The sequence below is a fragment of the Nyctibius grandis genome, chromosome 4 (genome assembly GCF_013368605.1).
Source record: "Nyctibius grandis isolate bNycGra1 chromosome 4, bNycGra1.pri, whole genome shotgun sequence".
NCBI lineage: Eukaryota > Metazoa > Chordata > Aves > Nyctibiiformes > Nyctibiidae > Nyctibius > Nyctibius grandis.
This window is the reverse complement of record NC_090661.1, coordinates 44,720,499-44,739,002: the sequence shown is the minus strand read 5'-3', so window position 1 is coordinate 44,739,002 and position 18,504 is coordinate 44,720,499. Positions and strand designations below refer to the sequence as shown.

Here is an 18,504-nt window from a genome sequence, read left to right as displayed (position 1 = left end):
AATCCCTCTTGGAACTAATTTTCCTCTGGAACTGAGCAGAACTTTCTCTTCTTGAGTCTTCTCAAATATTTAAAAGTTGGTTGCTGATCGGAGACACAGAATACTGTCTTCAGTTTAGTGTGATTCATTTTCACTAAATTAAGGTAAACTTTGTCTGGATACTTTAGAGAGGAATGCATTTAAAATACCCCCCAAAATATCAGTCAAATAAATTAATCTACCTTTCTAACATTTTTGTTTAGAATGCTTTACCGTTTGTATACACAATAGCACCCACCATTTCCCAATGGAACAAAAAATACTGGGTGAGGGGGGAAACAGGAATAGGTATGAAGGTTAAAGAATCAAAATTAGGGTATAAAAGGAAAGATCAGGTAGAAAATCTTTGCCAGCATTCCTAGTGTCCTAGGAAAGAAATCAAGTAGGCTGTCTTAAAGGAAATACAGTCTTGCAAGCCCCATAATCAGAGTACTCTGACAAACTTGCTCCTTGTGGTCTGATGAAAAAACAACCTTGCTGTAACCAGAATAGCCAGGCTTTGAAGAGAAGCCCATATGAATGTAAAAAAGTGAAGGTATAACCAGAAAAGCACAGCTGAAACAAATCCAGTAATCTGATATACTTAAATATTAATACACATTTCCTCCCTCCATGAATGAGCACTCAGTGAAGGCACTCCTATCAGCATGGCTGCCATGTGCCCATGGCGACAGCTCTGTGGAAGCTGCTGAAGGACAGGGAGGAGCAAGGGCGAAGGGGCAACGTGACCTCACAGGGAGAGGACACCCAGCAGGAGCTGCTGCAGTCCAGGGTTCAAAGCCTGGTGGTACCAAAGGTGCCAAAGCAGCACACAGAGCCGGGCCTGCGCCCCTGGGCCAACACACTGTGACTCCATGACCACTGAGGTGGTCTTTTACCCGAGAGCTGCAACAGACCTGAGCTGGGAAAAACTTCACGGTCCCAGAGAGACCTGAGAAAGAAGCAAAAGCTAAGATGTTTCCTCAGGCTTGGGAAACGGGGCTGCTCGCCACACGGGAGAGCTGGGTGCTGCAGGAGAGGGTCCTCCACACCACAGCATGGAAACCCCGAGGGCCAGAGGAGGACGGGCAGAGCCTGGCCAGGACAGCCAGGCCTGAGGCTGCCTCCCCAGCCCGGGCCCGTCTGCCACAGCCGAGGAGCTGTCCCGAGCTGCTGCTCCTACGCGTAGGGCCAGAGCAGGCCCCCGGGAATAAGCAGGGCAGCCAGGCTGAGGAGCCCAGGAGGAGCCGCTCGTCCCCCCGCTGCCGGTAACCGTGACCTCCCCTACGCGGCACCGTACTCCGGGGCCCACAGCGAGAGCCGCTCCTCCCACGCAGCGCCCGCCTCGAGAGCGCAGCCCGCGATTGGCTGCCGCGTCCGCCCATCAGATCGAGGGGGCGGGGTCAGCGGGCACGGCCTCCCGAGGGGTTCATCATCGCGGAGCGCCGGCAGGGGCGTGGCTGGCGGCCGCGGCCCGGTCCGGTGTCATGGCGGCGCCTGGCGTGCTTCAGCCCGGCGGCCACGCTCCGGAGATCGGCGCGGACCGTGCGGCCTCGGAGGTGGCGAGCAGCGCCCTGCGCTCCTTAGCCGGGCTGGCGGGGCAGGTGAGTGCGGGGCGGGCGGAGGGGAAGGCCCGGGGCAGGCCTGGCCTGGCCTGGCCCGGCCCAGGCGCCGCGGGCCCCGCTCGCCCCGCCCTGGGGACCCGGGCAGGGCGTGCTCCAGCTTCTCCCCGGCCTGCGGGGCCCTTCTGGGCTCCAGGGATAAGGTACGGCACCGGAGAGAAAAGAAGCGTGCCGTAAGCAAGGGAGCGGCCTCGCTTCTGGGGGTTGTTCACGCCCGTGCGCAGGAGCGGTGGAGCTCCTGTCAGGGCGGCAGGCGGGCGGTGCCGGCCGCGTCCCTCCAGCGCGGGCAGCCGCGGGTGCCTGGCCCGCTGCTGCTGCAGCTCACAGCCGTGGCCGTGCCTTTGCATCTTCGTGACCGGACGTCTCATGTCACCTTGTAGTTCGAAGGGTGATCTCTCCCATGAGAAGATGCAATCTGCCTAATTGCTGTATCTTAACAATTAATGATTCTGAATTGAAAAGGTACTAAAAGCTTACTGTGCATTAAATAAAAATAAATGATCAGGAGCTTGAAGTTAGCCTTGCCTTGGTAATAACATACTATGAAACACACAGTGCATCTCAGTGGGTCAGAATTTTTAAAGCAGCTTTGCTCTGTGGTACTTAAGTTGAAACACCTACTTTAGGTTTGATAATGGCTATGAATTATTTAATAGATGTTACGGTAATGGTGGGAGGCCCTTGTCAGGAGAAGGTTTTAGTAACAACTTAATTATTACCAGAAATAATTTACAGATTAATTCCTTTTCCACTGTGGAAGCATATAGGTAGTTCTGTGAAGGCAGTAGAAGCAAACTCTTGCTTCTGAAATTAAGCAGCAGGTTGAAAGTTTTGGGCCAGATGATGAGTGATATCTGTGGGAGATAATATAACTTAATATATATTTATGTTACCAAAATACTGAGAAATGGACTCTGTCAGATACAGAGGCACTTTAGTAGTAGCTGCTGACTGATCTGAAATTATTTTTTAGAGCATTTCACCTCTCATCTGAATAGAATTGTGTATTATATTTCCTTCTCACCTCAGAGTCTGCTAGTAATTGTCTCCGTTTTTAAACAAAAGTAATCCAAGTAATTCAGGCTCTCACTAGTAAGAGTCTCAGTTTTCCTATCTCTAAAGTGATTAAAAACTACCCTAGCTTTTGAACAGGAGTGCAGTGCTAAACAACTTGATGATCATACACCGCTGATGTGTAGGATTACTGAGACAGGAAAACTATCTATGTATTGAGGATGAAATATCCCTCATAATTCGTCCTGGTGAAAATCCAGAATGTAATCAATGAAGAAGTGGTGACTTCATTTTATCCAGATGCGATACTGTCATTAATACTGTTGTTTTTACCACGTTGACATGAGTGAAAAATTGAACTCATGTATTTATGAAAAATACAAAGAAGAATAAAGGAAAAGTTCCTAAGCTCTTAACTAGGGTACTCATCACACATTTAATTAATTGTTTTCAAAACTACATTAAACACACTAGTTTCTCTCTCTTCTTCAGTAGCTTGCTTGTTCTCCAAAGTTTGCTGTGTGTCTAACATGTCACTGGAGAGAGCTTAGTGATTTTTAACAATATTTGGGTGTGCACAGACAATTGCAAGAGACCAGTTGAAAGTTGCTACATCCCCTCGGTAGAGTTACAGTAGTTAAGGTGCAGAATAAAATTGTCTTCATTGGCATTTGGAGTGAATTCTTTCCATGACAACAAAGCAATTTTACTGTGCACTGCACTGAACTATGAGCAGGGGTCTGGTTGCTCCATCTCAGGAGAAGGGCCCTTTTAATTGCTCAGTCATGATTGTTTCCAGTTATTGAGTTACACTCCTGTCTGCCAGCACTTGAGTTCTGCTAGATTTAACTGTGGTAGTTTACCAGCTTACTGACTGTAGCAATCCATCTTGCATTTTTGACTGAAACTACTGATTCCCCATTTCCCTTTTACAGAGATAAGTGAACATGTGGCAGATCGTTAGCTGTCACAGTTTGTGGTCCATCATAGTAGTTTAAGTTGGATTTATGCTGCTAGCAGGTTGGACTGTAAATGGGAATATTTCTGGCACAGGATTTTTTTTGGTAGAGCAATCACTTGCAGCACAGTGACTAGGAGGACATCTGGGGATAACCAGTATGACTGATCGTGAAAAGTTCTTTAAACCCCAAGTGACAGTCAGTGTCTTTCATAAAACAATTTCAAAGGGCTGAAATGACTTATGATCCTGTAAATTGCTGCAGAATAGGCTGTGGACTTGTAAATATACAAAGGCTTTGAAGTTACCAAATCACAGAATTTGTAAACCTGCTTGTTTCAGTTCTTATAGGTAGAAGGATGTGAAACACTGAAAAAATGAATTCTTTTGTACTAAAAACATGTTTGGATGCAGGAGGGGTTTATTCTTTAATTATCTTTTAAAACAGTGTCTATGAGTTTAAGATATCCCTGGCCTCTAAATTATTCCAAGTGAGAAGGTCTTCTGTTTTTGTACATTGAACCACCTGGACAGGAGTCACACACTATGATATGAAGGCACATGTCAGATGATTCTTTCTGAAAAAGGAGGCTTATTAGGAAATTGCAGTAGGACTCCTGTTTTTTTTCATTACGATGACTTACATCTGCACCTTTTTTACCCTGTCAGTGGACTGTAATGTAGCATATAGCAGATGTTACTCTAGAAATCTTGGGAAGAAATATGTGCTTCAGATCACATATGCACAGTGGCTTAATTCTTAAAGTTAAGCTTTATTCTTACTAAATTCTAAATACACTCTTGATTTTGTAAGGTGTTCAAAACTAGTATTTCCTAAAACATTACTTTTCGTACATCCTGTGTAGTTTAAATACTGAACAGTAATAACTATTTGTGTGAAAATTATCTAAAATACATTATATATCTGGTCAGACTGTCTCCTTTGCTGTGTAATTTGGAATCTAACACTGGATTTAACAAGGCTATTCTTTGACTAAAGAAGGTAGGCTCAGGCTTATAGTTCTTTACATGCAAAATTGTGATAATGCTGGGGTTTAAAACTAATGTAGAACAACATAGTATCCACTGCTGTGCCTTCAGGGTGATGGAGGCATTCTTGTGTTTAGTGCTCATTGTTTCCTCATACACTGTGCGGTGGATTCATGAAACAAGTACATATGCATTCTGTGTCCTTGTCCATAGTATTTGATGCAGTTAGAAGTTAAATATCTTTAGACCATATGTTAAAGGTCACTTTTGTCATCTGCTGGAGGTCTCTTTTTCTTCCTTTTTTTTTTTTTAAAAAAAAAAGAGTGAGATGTAAACGTACAAATATGCATATGACTTGGGAATTCTGTGTCTCAAAAAGAGTACCTGTAGGTTCTCTTGATTTTAAACAACAGTCTTATATGTATTTAGAATTTGGGTGATCACTTACAGGAGAAGAACCTACTTGGCTTTGGGAAATGAAAGTGCTCGTTACTTCAAGATCTTGAGAGGGCTTTAGTGTAACAAAAATGGCAACAGTGGGTGTGAAACTGTGTAGTTGGTTAGTGATTATTAACAATAAGCTTTGTATTAGAAAGTGAAAGTTTGTTTTTTCGCTTATAGGAGATACATAGTTCCTTTAAATAAAACTTCACATTCACTGTGTGTGTTTCTCTTTATGGCTTTGGGAGTTAAATATTGCAATTCCTTGGCAAAGAGAATAGACTATGGCAATTGTGATTTTGATCTGAATGCATATAAAGGTAAATAGTGTGATTTAGAAATAGGTTTGATAGTGGTTCTGTGTAGTCTAGAGTTTGTTTGAGATTTGTAAAAGATTTTTTTTAACCACTTATTTTGACTATAAAGCCTCCTTTGGATTAGCAGCAAGTAAAAATTTCAAGAATGTGGCATGGTGTGTTATCAAGACCTTGGTCACACAGGCATAGATAGCCGTGCAAACCTCGGAATAAAGTACGTGAACTTACAGGAGACTGCCATCCTGGCTGCGTGTTTCTTCCTACTGCTGGTTCTGTCATATGTTAAAAGGAAAGATTTGAGCGATTAACGTGAACAGTATGTTTTCGTGTGATAGTAAATTGAATTGAGAATTGACTAAAGTTAAAGATCAAATTAATACAATTGAAAGTGTGATGAGGTAGTAAGGAATTTTTAATTTTTGAATATACTCTACAAGTACTAGCTTACTTTGAAAATGACAGCTGCTTGTATTATAATTAATGTCAAACCTTTCCAGTGTCCTCATAAAAAATGCGGTCAGTATGAGATTGAGTGTAATTGTTGTCCTGTAGAAATCTTATGTACTTTTCTGACGTTAATAAAAACATTGTTGCGTTATGTTGTTTGTTTTGCCCTCTTGAAGCTTAACCTTGGAGATGATATTGTGAAAGTTGTAATCGATTGGAGCAAGCTTCAAAGCACATCAGCACTTCAGCCAGCATTGCTCTTTAATGCACTTCAGCAGCATATTTTATGTTTGCAGGTAAATATTTCATTGGATACATTTGACTTGACAAAAGTGATCAACAACTGAATGTAGTTATATTATCTAAACTGTAAAATTTCAGTTGTTTTGATCTTATATTGTATGTCCAACAAAAAAGAATGCGGAAATATTATACGCTTGGGATTCCACTGTGCTTCATAGGTACTCATACTTACAGATTTTTCAGATTAGTGGTTGGAATAGCCACTGTAGGTGTGCAGGCTGAATAAATGCAGCCTCATTGATTTCTAGACTTGCATTGTAAATGTGATACATTTCCATCTATGGTGGGTTATAATTAAGCAATAAGACACGGCAGGTGTGTGTCATGCTATGATAATGATTCCATGCGTTGGGTGAGTTTTGAGGCTCATGGAGTGCTTTCAGTGGTTCAAGAAGTGGCATTATCCCAGCATGACACATCCTGGAGTGTCTTGCTGCAATTAAATATATTTTCAGCGTAGGGTTTTTTTGTTTTTAAAGAGTAATTTCTTTGACATTAATGTCTCATCTTGCCAAATAGCCAGTCACCATTACTGTCATTTCTTTTAACCGTTTGAAACTTCCCAACCCTGCCAAAAGTACATGTAATTTAGTTGCATGGCAGGGAGGGTGAGCAGTTTGTCAGCTGGTAACTGAACAGTGTTTTGACCTTGATAGTTTTTCTGTAAAAGGTGGGGATTTGAATACCAGTTTTTTGCTTCAGCTAGTCAATGAATTATTTCGAGTGTGTAGTACTGAGAGGGTGAAAAAGGAAGTTCCTGTATTTGCTTGTCTGTAGGTAAAAGAAAGACCCTTTATGTTTTCCAGACGTCCACCAAATCTTTGGTGTGATAAAGCAAAAAGAGAAAATATGCATGATAAAAGCAAGTAGAAATTACATCCAACTGTAAGAACACTGCAAGTAGGAATTTGATTCCATTTCAGGAAATGTGACTGGTAAAAATCATGTTGTCTTAAAAAAAAATAAAAACAATTTCTAGAGGGGAAAATAAGCAGTGAAATTCAGACTAGATGAAACTGGTAAAAATTAAAAAAAGGGGTGTGACGTATGTACTGAGGTTTTGTTATTACATCTTCTGTAAGAGTTATTGAGTAGAATAATAAGAATTTATTTTTGCTGCTACAAATGTCAGTGCATTCTCTCGTTTAATTTCATGACCTAAGTAGATAATCAACCGTGTCAAGAAAAGCATGCGTTCAGGATAACGCCTATATATTTCATGTCAGTGTTCTCTCATTCACTTGGGCAACTGCAGTTTCAAGTGGAGAATGTAGTGCTGTGATGATAAAGTAAAGGCTTCACAGTGTGAAAGCATTGGCTTTCATGTTAAGGAGGAAAAATACTAAGCCTTACTGTTCTGAGTAGGCATTTGAATGACATGTTAATTAAGTGGCACAAGTGCCAAGGACTGAAGCTTTGATTTAGCTAGTAACAAACCAGTAGCAGTCAGATTTTTGCAGAAATTTGGGGGTTTTCGTATACAAACCTCTAAAAGGCACGGGTCAAAAAGGCCAGAGTCATGGTGTGCACAGTATTTGGAGCTGTAGCGCTTTTTTTTTCTTTTATTTTTATTTTATTAATGTGTTCCATCAGAGGCAGATGTTGTAATTCCTAAAATTATTTCAGTTGGTCTGTTTTAGAAATTATAATAATACTTGGCTTTTTGTTTTGGGCGTTTTCTGTCTTTTTTTTTTAACCCTAACATACTGTTTTCTTTGTTCAGCCTCTTTTAGAAAAACTCCAGTCGTTGATTAAAGAGGAAAATATAGGCCATGTTGAACCTGCAGGTAAAACAGAAGGCCAAACTTACGAAACAAGTTTAGATATTTATGATGGTAACTGTCAGACTGACAAAAAGTATGCAAGTTATGACTTGGGAGATCTGAAGGATGCTTATATTAATTTTGATCCAGAGGTGGTCCAAATAAAAGCTGGAAAAGCAGAAGTAAGTGTTCTACCTAAATTTAAAAAAAAAAAAAGAAAAAGACCTTGCTAAATGTTAAATTTAAAGAATGAACTAGATATATGCCATCATGTTTATTACCTGCAGATTGACAGGCGGATATCAGCCTTCATCGAGAGGAAACAAGCTGAGATCAATGAAAATAATGTCAGGGAATTTTGCAATGTTATTGATTGTAATCAAGGTAACTGGCTGGCCAGACTTTAATCTTCATAGCAATTTAAGTTTTTTTTAATCTTTTTTATTTTTCAAAAGCACTATTCTATATTTAAAACAGAACTTTATTTTAAGAGTAACTTTGTTTTAAAGTTAAGAACTTGCATGTGCACTGCAGATGTTGTCAGATAGACAAAAAAAAGAAAGTAGTCATTGTATGACAATGTTTAATGCATCCCGTACAGAAAGATTATAGCTATTACTGTGTTCATTTTAAGAACTGCAGTCATAAATCAGATAATTCTGTAGCTATTGTTCCCAATGTTTTAGCTAGATATTTCTTCCGAAGTCAACAGAATTGCAATTCAGAGATGTCTTGTGAATTGCTTATTAAAACTGAAGTTAATTTAATGCTAGTTAAATTGCAAAGAAGTATTTTTTGCAGTCAATTTGAATTACTAGCTACTTAGAGTAACTTTTTCCTTTCAACATTACTGATACTGTTGGTGTTTTTAATGTACCAGCTGGCACAATTGGCTGTATCTATACAGTATAAATTAAGATTTATATCTTAAATCCATCTGGTAGGCTGGATCCCATTAGCACAATCAGTAACTGTGTAACCAAATGCGTCTTAAAAGTGAAGACACTTTTATATACATAAGTAGTATGGAGACATTTTCTAAGTACCTGTGAACCCAGATGTGCATTGTCTCTGTGATGTACTTATGCTTTTAGTGATCAAAGCTTATTGCTCTGTAAGCTTTATAGGAAGAGAGTTTAACTCCTTGAATATTAGTTGGAATGAAAATGACATCCATCTGTAGTATAGTAGAGTATGGTGGGTAGTAAAATACTGATTCCTAAAATTGTTAATTATGTACAGAAGAGAGGATGATAAGACCTTCCTTTGTATGTTCAGGCATAATAAAATATTTGTAAAGCTTTGGTGTATATGAACAGAGATTAAAATATAAACATTAGAATAAACTAAGATGGTCTGTACTGTAGGTTTTTATCATTAAACAAATTAAAGAAGTCACAGGTATCAGAATAAATGCAGGACAGTGAGAAAAGAATGCTGATGAGTAAACTAGACAAGTCTGAAAATAGGAGAACAGTTTCAGAAAAGGACATAAAAACAGCATAACAGTGGTAAGCAGGGAAAAGACTTCTGTACCGGAAGAAAGAAAGAAATTACAGAAAAACGCAGTGAAAAGTAAGAACCAAATAAAATGTAAATTGGAAGAAATTTGGTCCTGATCCAATAAGCTTTTATATACACGTGTGCATAGATTTATAAAAGTGACAAATTAAAACCAGTAGGTCCATGCAAGTGTGTGAAACTCTTAATGAGCAAGTGTTTATAGAATGAATGAAATATTTCTGATGTTTTTATAGCATGAAAAATTTTAATTAGATTTATTGAAAGCCTCAAAGCTGATGATGGGTAGAATATTATAAATTATAAATACATAATTATGACCTCACTTTTTATATTATTATTATTTATTTAGAAAATAGCTGTGCCAGAACGGATGCAGTTTTCACACCCTATCCTGGATTTAAGAGCCATATAAAGGGTAAGCAACTATTTTAATACCCATTTATTAGGAGTGTCCAGATAGAACAGCACTGATGAATTTTTGACTTAAAAAGTTTTTATAGAATGCTCAAAATTGCAAACTTAACTTATTGATTTTTGAGTCTAGTGAATACTTTTACGTCTTTGCTTTCTTCTCCCAAGGTTTTCAGTCCCTTAAGTGCTCCATTAAGCTGATGGTTATGCACTAAAGACCAAAACAAAGTAGCCTTTTTTCATTGTCTGAAAGGAAAGATGCAAGAGACAAAGCAGAACAGAGGAGCTGAACAATTTTTAGCTTTTCTTCTAAGTTGAAGCCAGCAGTCCAGTTAGGAATTGAGATTAAATAAAATTATCTTCTATTTTTCATTAGTCGGTGTAAGTATATTGAATTAGAAAATAGTTTTGGGACACAGTGTAATTTCTGAGACAGATTTATGGGAAGTGACAAGCTGGGGAACAAGCTTACCACTGCACTACCTTTTGGAAAGGAGTAGATAGTGTAGAAATGATTGTCCAACAGAAGTTATAGTAAAAGATTGCGTGTCCATCTGCTGCTTTCTAGGTGTACACAAGTTACTCTGTGTTTGAAAAACAAACAAGCAAAATCCAAAATGAGAATGAAAGTAACCCTCTCTTCCATTTTTGAGCGTGGTAGTATTCAGATATCCACTTGAATTCATTCCTTCAGGAAACTGAAAAACTCAGAATAATACTGTGAAGCACGATGATAGGTATAAGCATTAAAAGTTCTGGTGAGCTAAGAGGGAGGTGGGGAAGCGAGTTTGAGTTTAGAATCTTTCAGTAAGAACCCCTTTCAGTAGTCACTTTTTTAAACTGAGTATTAGTTTGTAACTTGGATGATGGCGTATTACAGGAAAAAAGAAAAGTTTGCACTTCAAGTAACTAAAACCCGAACAGTTCATAATTGAAACGTGAATAACACTTAGAAAGGAGTTGGAAGTAAAACCAGCATAAATTGAAGCAAGAATGTAACATGTGGCCCTCATGAAGTACTGAGTAAGAAGGTATGTGCTTCAGTGGCTGGAGTTGCCAACATAGTCTTAAAATCTGCACTACACTGTAGTAGTCCTATCATGAGGGACTTGAAAAATGACTGTGATTTAAAGAGAAGTGACCAAAATCTTCTCAGGAAGACATGGTTCAGCAGGAGGAAAAGATAGGCCCAGAAGCAGCTGAAGGGTCATTAAAGCTGTTACCTGAATAACAAAAATTAGAAGAGAACTTCCTTGCTGAGATTCGTAGCAGTTCTTCTAGTTGTATACCTCCCCTCATCTTCATGTATTTATGATGCTTCCTGTAATGTTAGGTCTGGCCTCTTCTTTGCATTCACAACAGCTCACATGCATGACTGCTGATGTAGATAGCAGGTTTTCTGCTATTTATCAGCAGCTGATGACAAATTCTTGATCTTGCCATTCTACGTGAATGCATGAGTAATTCTTTTACTTTGCATATGTAAAGTCCTAGGTTTTTACTCATGCAAAAATAGGAAAATACTTTAACTTGAACCTTTGATCTTAATGTGTGTGGGACCTTTCGCATGAGAGACTGGTGTGAAATTGATTTAACACAGGTTTTCATATTTTAATATTTTGATGGTTTTAGTTAGACGTACTTCGTGTTTCATGTGCATATATGTTAAATTTGTGTTCTCTTTACCTAGTTTCTAGGGTAGTAAATACATACGGACCTCAGACTAGATCTGAAGGAACACATGGGTCCAGTCACAAAGCCAGTGTACCCATTCATGATTGTGGAAACCAAGCTGTTGAGGAGAGATTACAAAACATTGAAGCACACTTGCGGTTACAAACAGGTTTGTATCATGTTTTAATTTTGACATCGATGTGCCAGTTTGTACTACAGTTATCATTACCATAGTAAAACTGGGCAAGTTATAAAAACTCTGACTGTAAAAACAATGGATAGATCCACTGAAGGGTTTAGTCACCCCAAGTACTACAATCTAATGTTTAGGTTCTTATGCCCAAAACGGAACTGAGAGTTATGCCCAAATTAGGATGCTGAGTTAGTAAATCTACACGTGATGTGGCGGCAAAAGAGAGAGAGGCACTTCAGAATGGGATTTAAAACAATCTGGAATATTTGGAGGTAGGGGTTCTCCATAGCCAGTGGAGTCCTTCTGCCTTGACCCACTGAACAGGAAAAGTTGAGATTAGGACTCAGTCCTAATTCATGGACACCCTGTGGGCTGGGGATAGGATGAACCCAGAAGACACCTTTTCCTAAAGGTGGATGATTCTTGAAATACAGTTAGGTGAGAAGCTTGTTTCCCAGAACGTGGGAAGCTCGTTGTCAATACTTTCCTTTAGCCATGCAAACATGAGTCCACACCTTTCACTAAAGTAAATGCCATAGCCACCAGGCTTCTGACTTTTTTTAAGTAGTTGTTTTCATCACCCCAGCTCCAGTTTTCTAGGGTATAAATCAGTGAGGCACTTATCAAGGAGGAATCTGTATTTTTCCTGAAAAATGTTTTCAAAACAGAACAGAAGCCCAGATCTTCACCTAAAAAAGTGAACGTTCTACACATAACACTGCAGACACACACTGACTTTTTTTGTGTTCTGAATAGTGAATAGATGCCAATCCATTCTCTAAGAATATGGTGAACATTGACTAGATTACTAGATTCCTGTTAATGCATACTGGATCAAAGTCCTCTGGCAGCAAGGAGAGTAGAATACTCCTAGATAATGTTAAGCAGCAGTCAGAGCTTGATGCTTAGCTCTATAGGTGTCTCAAAAATAAGGTGGTTTTTGTGCATGGAAATTGAATTTGCAAGTGGCTGGCCAGCATTAAGGTTACAACGTGTAGTAGCTTCAGAGTGTGCATATCAAGGATAATGATTGGGGGTAGCTAAGGAGGGGCCCTTGCTTCCAGGTTGTGCCTATAATAAGTGACATAATTCTGTTTGAAGGAACAGGTCAGCTAAACTACTGTATAGTGGAAGAAGATGAAAGTTTGCAATTCCAGCTCAAGTCCTGTCCAAATCAGCATTTGTGGGGAAGGTCTCAAGATCATTTGTTACTTACCCCAGCAGCTGTGCAAAATGTATTCATCTGAGCAGGTACCCTGCCTCAGCAACCTGCTCGCCAGTTTTTGTTTCTGATGACTGGAAGAGTTGTTCTTGACTCACCCGCTGTTTTTCAGAACAGCTTCTTCTGGTGCTTATACTACTTTTTTCCTGTATTTGTACTGGTGTATTTAGGTGGTCCTGTACCAAGAGACATTTATCAGAGAATTAAGAAGCTTGAAGATAAAATCCTTGAGCTGGAAGGACTGTCTCCTGAATATTTTCAATCTGTAGTAAGAAATTCTCTCAACTTCTTTTAGCATACCTAAATGCGTTCGGGACTTTTGTGCTTAAATCTTTGATGTATAGAAAAAAGCGTAAGGAGTCACAGGGCAGACACTTTTGCTAGACAGCTTTGGCTTGGTGTAGTGGTTCTATTTCATGTGGACCATCTATGTAAGTTCATATTTCTACCTGATTTCTTATTTGAAAGAAATAGAATTTGTTGGGGGGAAAAAGAAATGCAGCGACCTGAGCTTAACTAAGTTGTAAGAAATGTATTATAGAGATTGGATTTCTCTGCCCACCCTGCCTTAAAATCTGAAGTGTTCCTAATTACAAGAAAATTGACTAAAGTTTTGATCTCAGTACAAGTCATTAATGGTTTAAATCAGCTGAAATCCTTTGGGCTTTTGTACATGATCTGATTACTAAAGATCAGCTATGTGAAATCACTTCCAGTAGGATGAGAGAGTAAACCCTTTAAAAATTGTTTTGTGTGATTCTATGACTTTCTTTGTTGCCAGTCTTCAGGCAGAGTTCTGTCTCTTTCTGAATAGTAAACTTTATCCTTCATTCACCAAAGGAGATTAGGACAAAGAACGTTAGTTGTTTCTACATCAGGCTCTGCTTGGCTGTAGAAATTTCTTGCCTGTTATCTTGCTCTTCTTTCCCCACGTAACAGTAAGAATGTCTCTCTTATTGTTGATCATATTTTAATTTATGTCTTCTTCCTTGAGACCAGCCAAAGAAGAGTCAGCAATTAAAAATCCTTAGCAATATTATCAATTTTTATTTAATTTTTTTGTTCATGTTGGAGACCAATAAAATCCTTTATTTGTGAGGCTATTCCTTCAGGTTGTTGGAGATCAGAAGTTAAAACATACACTTTCATAAGCTGAAATTTCCATGGAAAGTGCTTTAGGATCTTCTCTAGAATGGACATCTAGGAAAAATTGGTGGCAATAGTAGTGTTGTGCAGTAATTAGCATTTTTTTGTCCAAAGGTTTGCATGAATATTGGTGTGGATACAGGAAAATTTTAGGGAGAAAAATATTGACAGTTTCAAAAACTGGACATTGATCTGTTTTCTTTCTGAAGGAAGCTTCAGTTAAGTTGATAGTTGTTGGCTGCCAAGCGTGGAAAAGCTTCAACAGCTTCTGACTGCTCTCCAGCAGTATTTCTCGTGATCCAAAGTACACTTAATTATAGAAAAGAATTCTTTAATCCATGGAACGGCAGTCAGTGTTCTTTCTTTACTTTAAAGAGTCTTGTCAACATTGTTACAGAATTACTTGTGTTCCTCTGTCAGTGCAACACTAAGTCTGTTTTGATTATATCTTTTCTTTAGAGCTGTTCTGGCAAGAGGAGAAAGCTTCAACCTCCCCATGTAAGTGCTATTAACTTTTGTTTACCTTAAGTTTAGGATGTTCTGAGTGAAAAGTAATCAGAAGTTCTACCAAGCAAATAACTTCTCAGAAATAGCTGCATCGGTATTGGATAGCTTGCTGGCAAAGAAAGAGAGGGAAGGAGAAAGAAAGTTAATGGGTGTCACAATGAAATAGGTCTTCTGATAGTCTGTACTCAGGTTGGTTAGTTAGTGTTTTCACAAGTTTGAAGGATGATAGAATAAAATAAATCTGTAATGATGATAATCAAGCTGGGAGTAACAAGCAATTTGTGAATTCTGATCAGCCTCCTAGTAGTGTCTTCTGGTTTTATTTTCTATTGTGGCTTGGTGGTTTTTTGTTGATTTTTAATTTTTTTTTAATTCGCTTTATTGGTTTATGAGGAGACAATAAAAGTAGAAATGTTTGGCTCAGCAAAAGTATTGCAGAAAGACCTGACATTATAGCAGATTATTAACCTAAGTCAGTCAGACTCACCATTTTCACACCACCATCACACAAGGGAATGCGTTGACCGTTTACCTTAGGCCACAAGAGTCTTTCTTCTCAGTGCAAGTGAGACCGTAGCTGGAACACTGTCTGCTACTAGCCATCACACTTGGAGACAGATGGACTGGGGAGAATGCTTAGAATGGGATGGGGGCCTTCTGAGACTTGAGGAAATAGGCTTGTTTACACAAGAAAAAAATCCTCCATAGGGTGAAATATTTTTGTAAAGAGGATGATGACCAGTTCTTTGTGTAAGAAGAGATCAAAATAATTGTAAGGTTAAGTGGGCACAGAGGAGATTGAAGATGGGCAATAGGAAAAAAAACCTTCAAGTTGTAAAGCTGGGTTATACAAGATCAGTGTTTTAACATCAAAGAATTTTTGGGTTTTTTTATAAACAGGTTAAACAAGTCTCTAATGAAAATAGCATGGATATATTGATCCACAAGTAGGACTGTCAGTTTCTTCTAAGTTTACATTCTTTTTCTTTCAAGGTTAAATAGCCATAGACTAGATTCAGACAATTCTGCAAAAGTATTTCTATCATTTAGTGCAATATGCAGTGACCTCGAGTATCAAGTGCTAGGCCGCGTCTCTAGCAATTGCAAGATGTAAATGACTGTGGTTTTTATTTTGTTCTTTTAGCAGAACTATTCATTGGCTGAACTTGATGAAAAGATCAATGCTATAAAACAGACATTACTGAGGAAAACAAAAGAAAGCAAGTCCAAGGATGCTGAGCGGCTTCTTCGATAAAAAAAAGTGTTTTCAGAATCCTCATCACGCTTTACACATACCTAAACCATAGACCTGAGTAGTGTTCATCGGGGATCACTTCAGCAATGAAAACAAAGCATGCATATAAGCTCCTTTTGGATGATCTTGAAAGCTTGCTTTCAGAAGAACTTATTTTAAAACAGTCTTATTAATGAAATAGTTACTTTAAAATGAAGAATGTTTTAGGAATAGCATTCTAATGATCCATTCCCTTCTGTTTTAAAGGAGGATTGCAGCATTGTTCGTATGTCAAAAGTCTTAACCTGCATACAAAAGCTACATTTCACATGTTATTCTTGATGACTGAGTATTCAAAAGGGCTATCTTTTGAATACTTTTTGTGTAAGTAGTTTGCATAGACTTGTGAAATAAAATTAAATACTTCCTCGTAAGTAAACTGTCTTAGGAAAAAAAAATTACAAAAAAAACTTGCAGTATGCATGCTTACCTGCATTTTTTTTTCCATATTTGTCACTGTTTTCACAGCTGTTAGAAATGCAGCACATTGCATTTCTGTTTGAAAGATGGTTATGGAAGTCTTTTATGTGTAAATAGAGACACTTGTTCTTCACTTCCTCAGTGTCCTGTAGGAATTCAAACGTCATACCCTGCTAACAAACTTAGTATATTCTAAATACTGCTCTGTGTGAGGTTTTGAGGAGCATGCTGGCAGGCACCAACTTCCCTTCCTTCCATATGCATGCTTACATGACTTCTGAAGCATGGATACTGGTACATAGTTTAAATTAAAGTCATACCTTTGGCCACGCACTGAAGTGGGATTTTGGTTTTGTTTTTTTTTTAAATAAACTATTTTCTATTTATACCAGTTCTTTACTTTATTTGCTGTCTCAGTCTTTTTTCCAGTTTAGGAGAAAAGTAGCTGTTGTGGAGGGAGTCTTTTTATGTTAACTGCTCCGCTTACAGCAGTCATACTATCGATGTCCCTGTATCAGTCTCTGTGACAGCAGTGTGCCCAGGTGGCCAAGAAGGCCAGTGGCATCCTGGCCTCTATTAGGAATAGTGTAGCCAGCCGATCTAGGGAAGTGATCATCCCTCTGTACTCGGCACTGGTGAGGCCGCACCGTGAATACTGTGTCCAGTTCTGGGCCCCGCACTTCAAGAAAGATGTTGAGGTGTTGGAGCGAGTCCAGAGGAGGGTGACCAAGCTGGTGAAGGGTCTGGAGGGTCTGACCTATGAGGAACGGCTGAGGGAGCTGGGGTTGTTTAGCCTGGAGAAGAGGAGGCTCAGAGGTGACCTTATTGCAGTCTACAACTACCTGAAGGGAGGTTGTAGTGAAGTGGGAGTCGGCCTCTTCTCCCCGGCAACTAACGATAGGACAAGAGGACACAGCCTCAAGCTTCGCCAGGGGAGGTTCAGGAAGAATTTCTTTTCAGAAAGTGTTATTAGACATTGGAATGGGCTGCCCAGGGAGGTGGTGGAGTCACCATCTCTGGATGTGTTTAAGAAAAGACTGAACATGGCACTTAGTGCCATGGTCTAGTTGACAGGGTGGTGTCAGGGCAACAGTTGGACTCGATGATCCCTGAGGTCTCTTCTAACTTCGTTGATTCTGTGATTCTGTGATTTCTTGCTTGAGCTTTGGTCCTAGCTCCAGGAAGGCAGACAGTATGATAGTTGCCTGTTCAGATGCTTAGTGTTCACCCAGGAAGACATTAACCCAAGCTGTCATGAGCGCCTTAAATTGCATCTAAATTAATTGCATCTAAAGAGGTACTTTTGCAGTTGAAGACTGTGACCTGCCTGTGTGTAGGACCGTTACTCAGATTGTATGATGCATATCAGTAAAGCATCCTACAGAGACTACTTCTGTTATGCCAAATGTTGCCATTGTTGAAAATCCTAACTGCTCATATTATGAGGGGTATTTTGGTGAAGTAGCATAGTGAGCTGCAGCTTTTACCTCAAGTAGATAAGCTTTTCTTGCTGTCTTCAAAAAATTTTTTTTGATAGTGTGTCCTAAGAGCCATAGCTTAAAAGAGTACAACGTGGATGTAATTAATTGGCCTAGCACCACACACTTCACACAGTAGTACTTGAAAGAGTGGTAGGAGGTGGCTGTTACAACTGGGGACAGGAAGAATGACCACAGGGATTTAGCTTTTATAAAGCAGTAGCCTCTACTTGTCTGTCATAAATGAAGCACTGGTGGGACGTGGTAGCTAAGTCTACTGCATTTGCACTGTGCAATTTTCTCTGGACAATTCTGGAGTGAAGCCCTAGAAGAGATTAACCTGTGGCAGATACCTAGGTCCGAAAGGTTTGTCTAATATTAAATTATTTGTTGCTGGTTTATATTAAAACAAGTGCATATGTATATATATACACACATACAGGAAAAAAAATAATACTTCAGTCTTCATCTGGGGTCAGTTCTTGGAATAAATTACAAACACTGCTGATTTCCTCAAGGGAGACTGGTTAAAAAAAGACTGCATTAGCAGTTTCAAAGTGGCTTTTTCTGTAGGGAATTGCCTTCTACTTGAAAGATCTCTTGCCGTGGGATTCGCTTTCTCCTGTTTCTGAAGATGACAGCATCATAGCAGTTAAAGGTTGAAAGCATAATGAAGATCCATTGTAGCAAGACAATAGCTAAGGAGAAAACAGCAGAAGTACTCTGGCTGGTAATTGATTAGCCCTATATACTTTATCAAAT

General features: G+C 39.2%; 1 protein-coding gene across 5 annotated transcripts; it reads left to right on the top strand.

Moving 5' to 3' along the window:
* The first annotated feature begins 1,473 nt into the window (after positions 1-1,473).
* Positions 1,474-16,652, top strand: MBIP (MAP3K12 binding inhibitory protein 1). 5 transcript variants are annotated; one of them, XM_068398917.1, is made up of 9 exons: positions 1,474-1,622; positions 5,984-6,103; positions 7,834-8,055; positions 8,161-8,257; positions 9,747-9,812; positions 11,499-11,651; positions 13,068-13,162; positions 14,503-14,541; positions 15,695-16,652. In XM_068398917.1, exons 1-9 carry the CDS (start codon positions 1,506-1,508, stop codon positions 15,803-15,805), a joined length of 1,020 nt encoding a protein of 339 aa, XP_068255018.1. In that variant the 5' UTR covers positions 1,474-1,505; the 3' UTR covers positions 15,806-16,652. The 5 variants fall into 5 exon arrangements, with proteins under 5 accessions (XP_068255018.1, XP_068255017.1, XP_068255016.1 ...); XM_068398916.1 differs by having other exon boundaries at positions 13,068-13,165; positions 15,698-16,652; XM_068398915.1 differs by having other exon boundaries at positions 13,068-13,165.
* The last annotated feature ends 1,852 nt before the right edge of the window (positions 16,653-18,504 follow it).

Excerpts from the sequence above, each read along its gene's own strand:
- MBIP (XM_068398915.1), top strand. The coding sequence starts at position 1,506 with ATGGCGGCGCCTGGCGTGCTTCAGCCCGGCGGCCACGCTCCGGAGATC. Across the intron at positions 11,652-13,067 it reads ACACTTGCGGTTACAAACAG|GTGGTCCTGTACCAAGAGAC; the intron begins GTTTGTATCATG and ends TGGTGTATTTAG. Across the intron at positions 14,542-15,694 it reads GAAAGCTTCAACCTCCCCAT|CAGAACTATTCATTGGCTGA; the intron begins GTAAGTGCTATT and ends TTGTTCTTTTAG.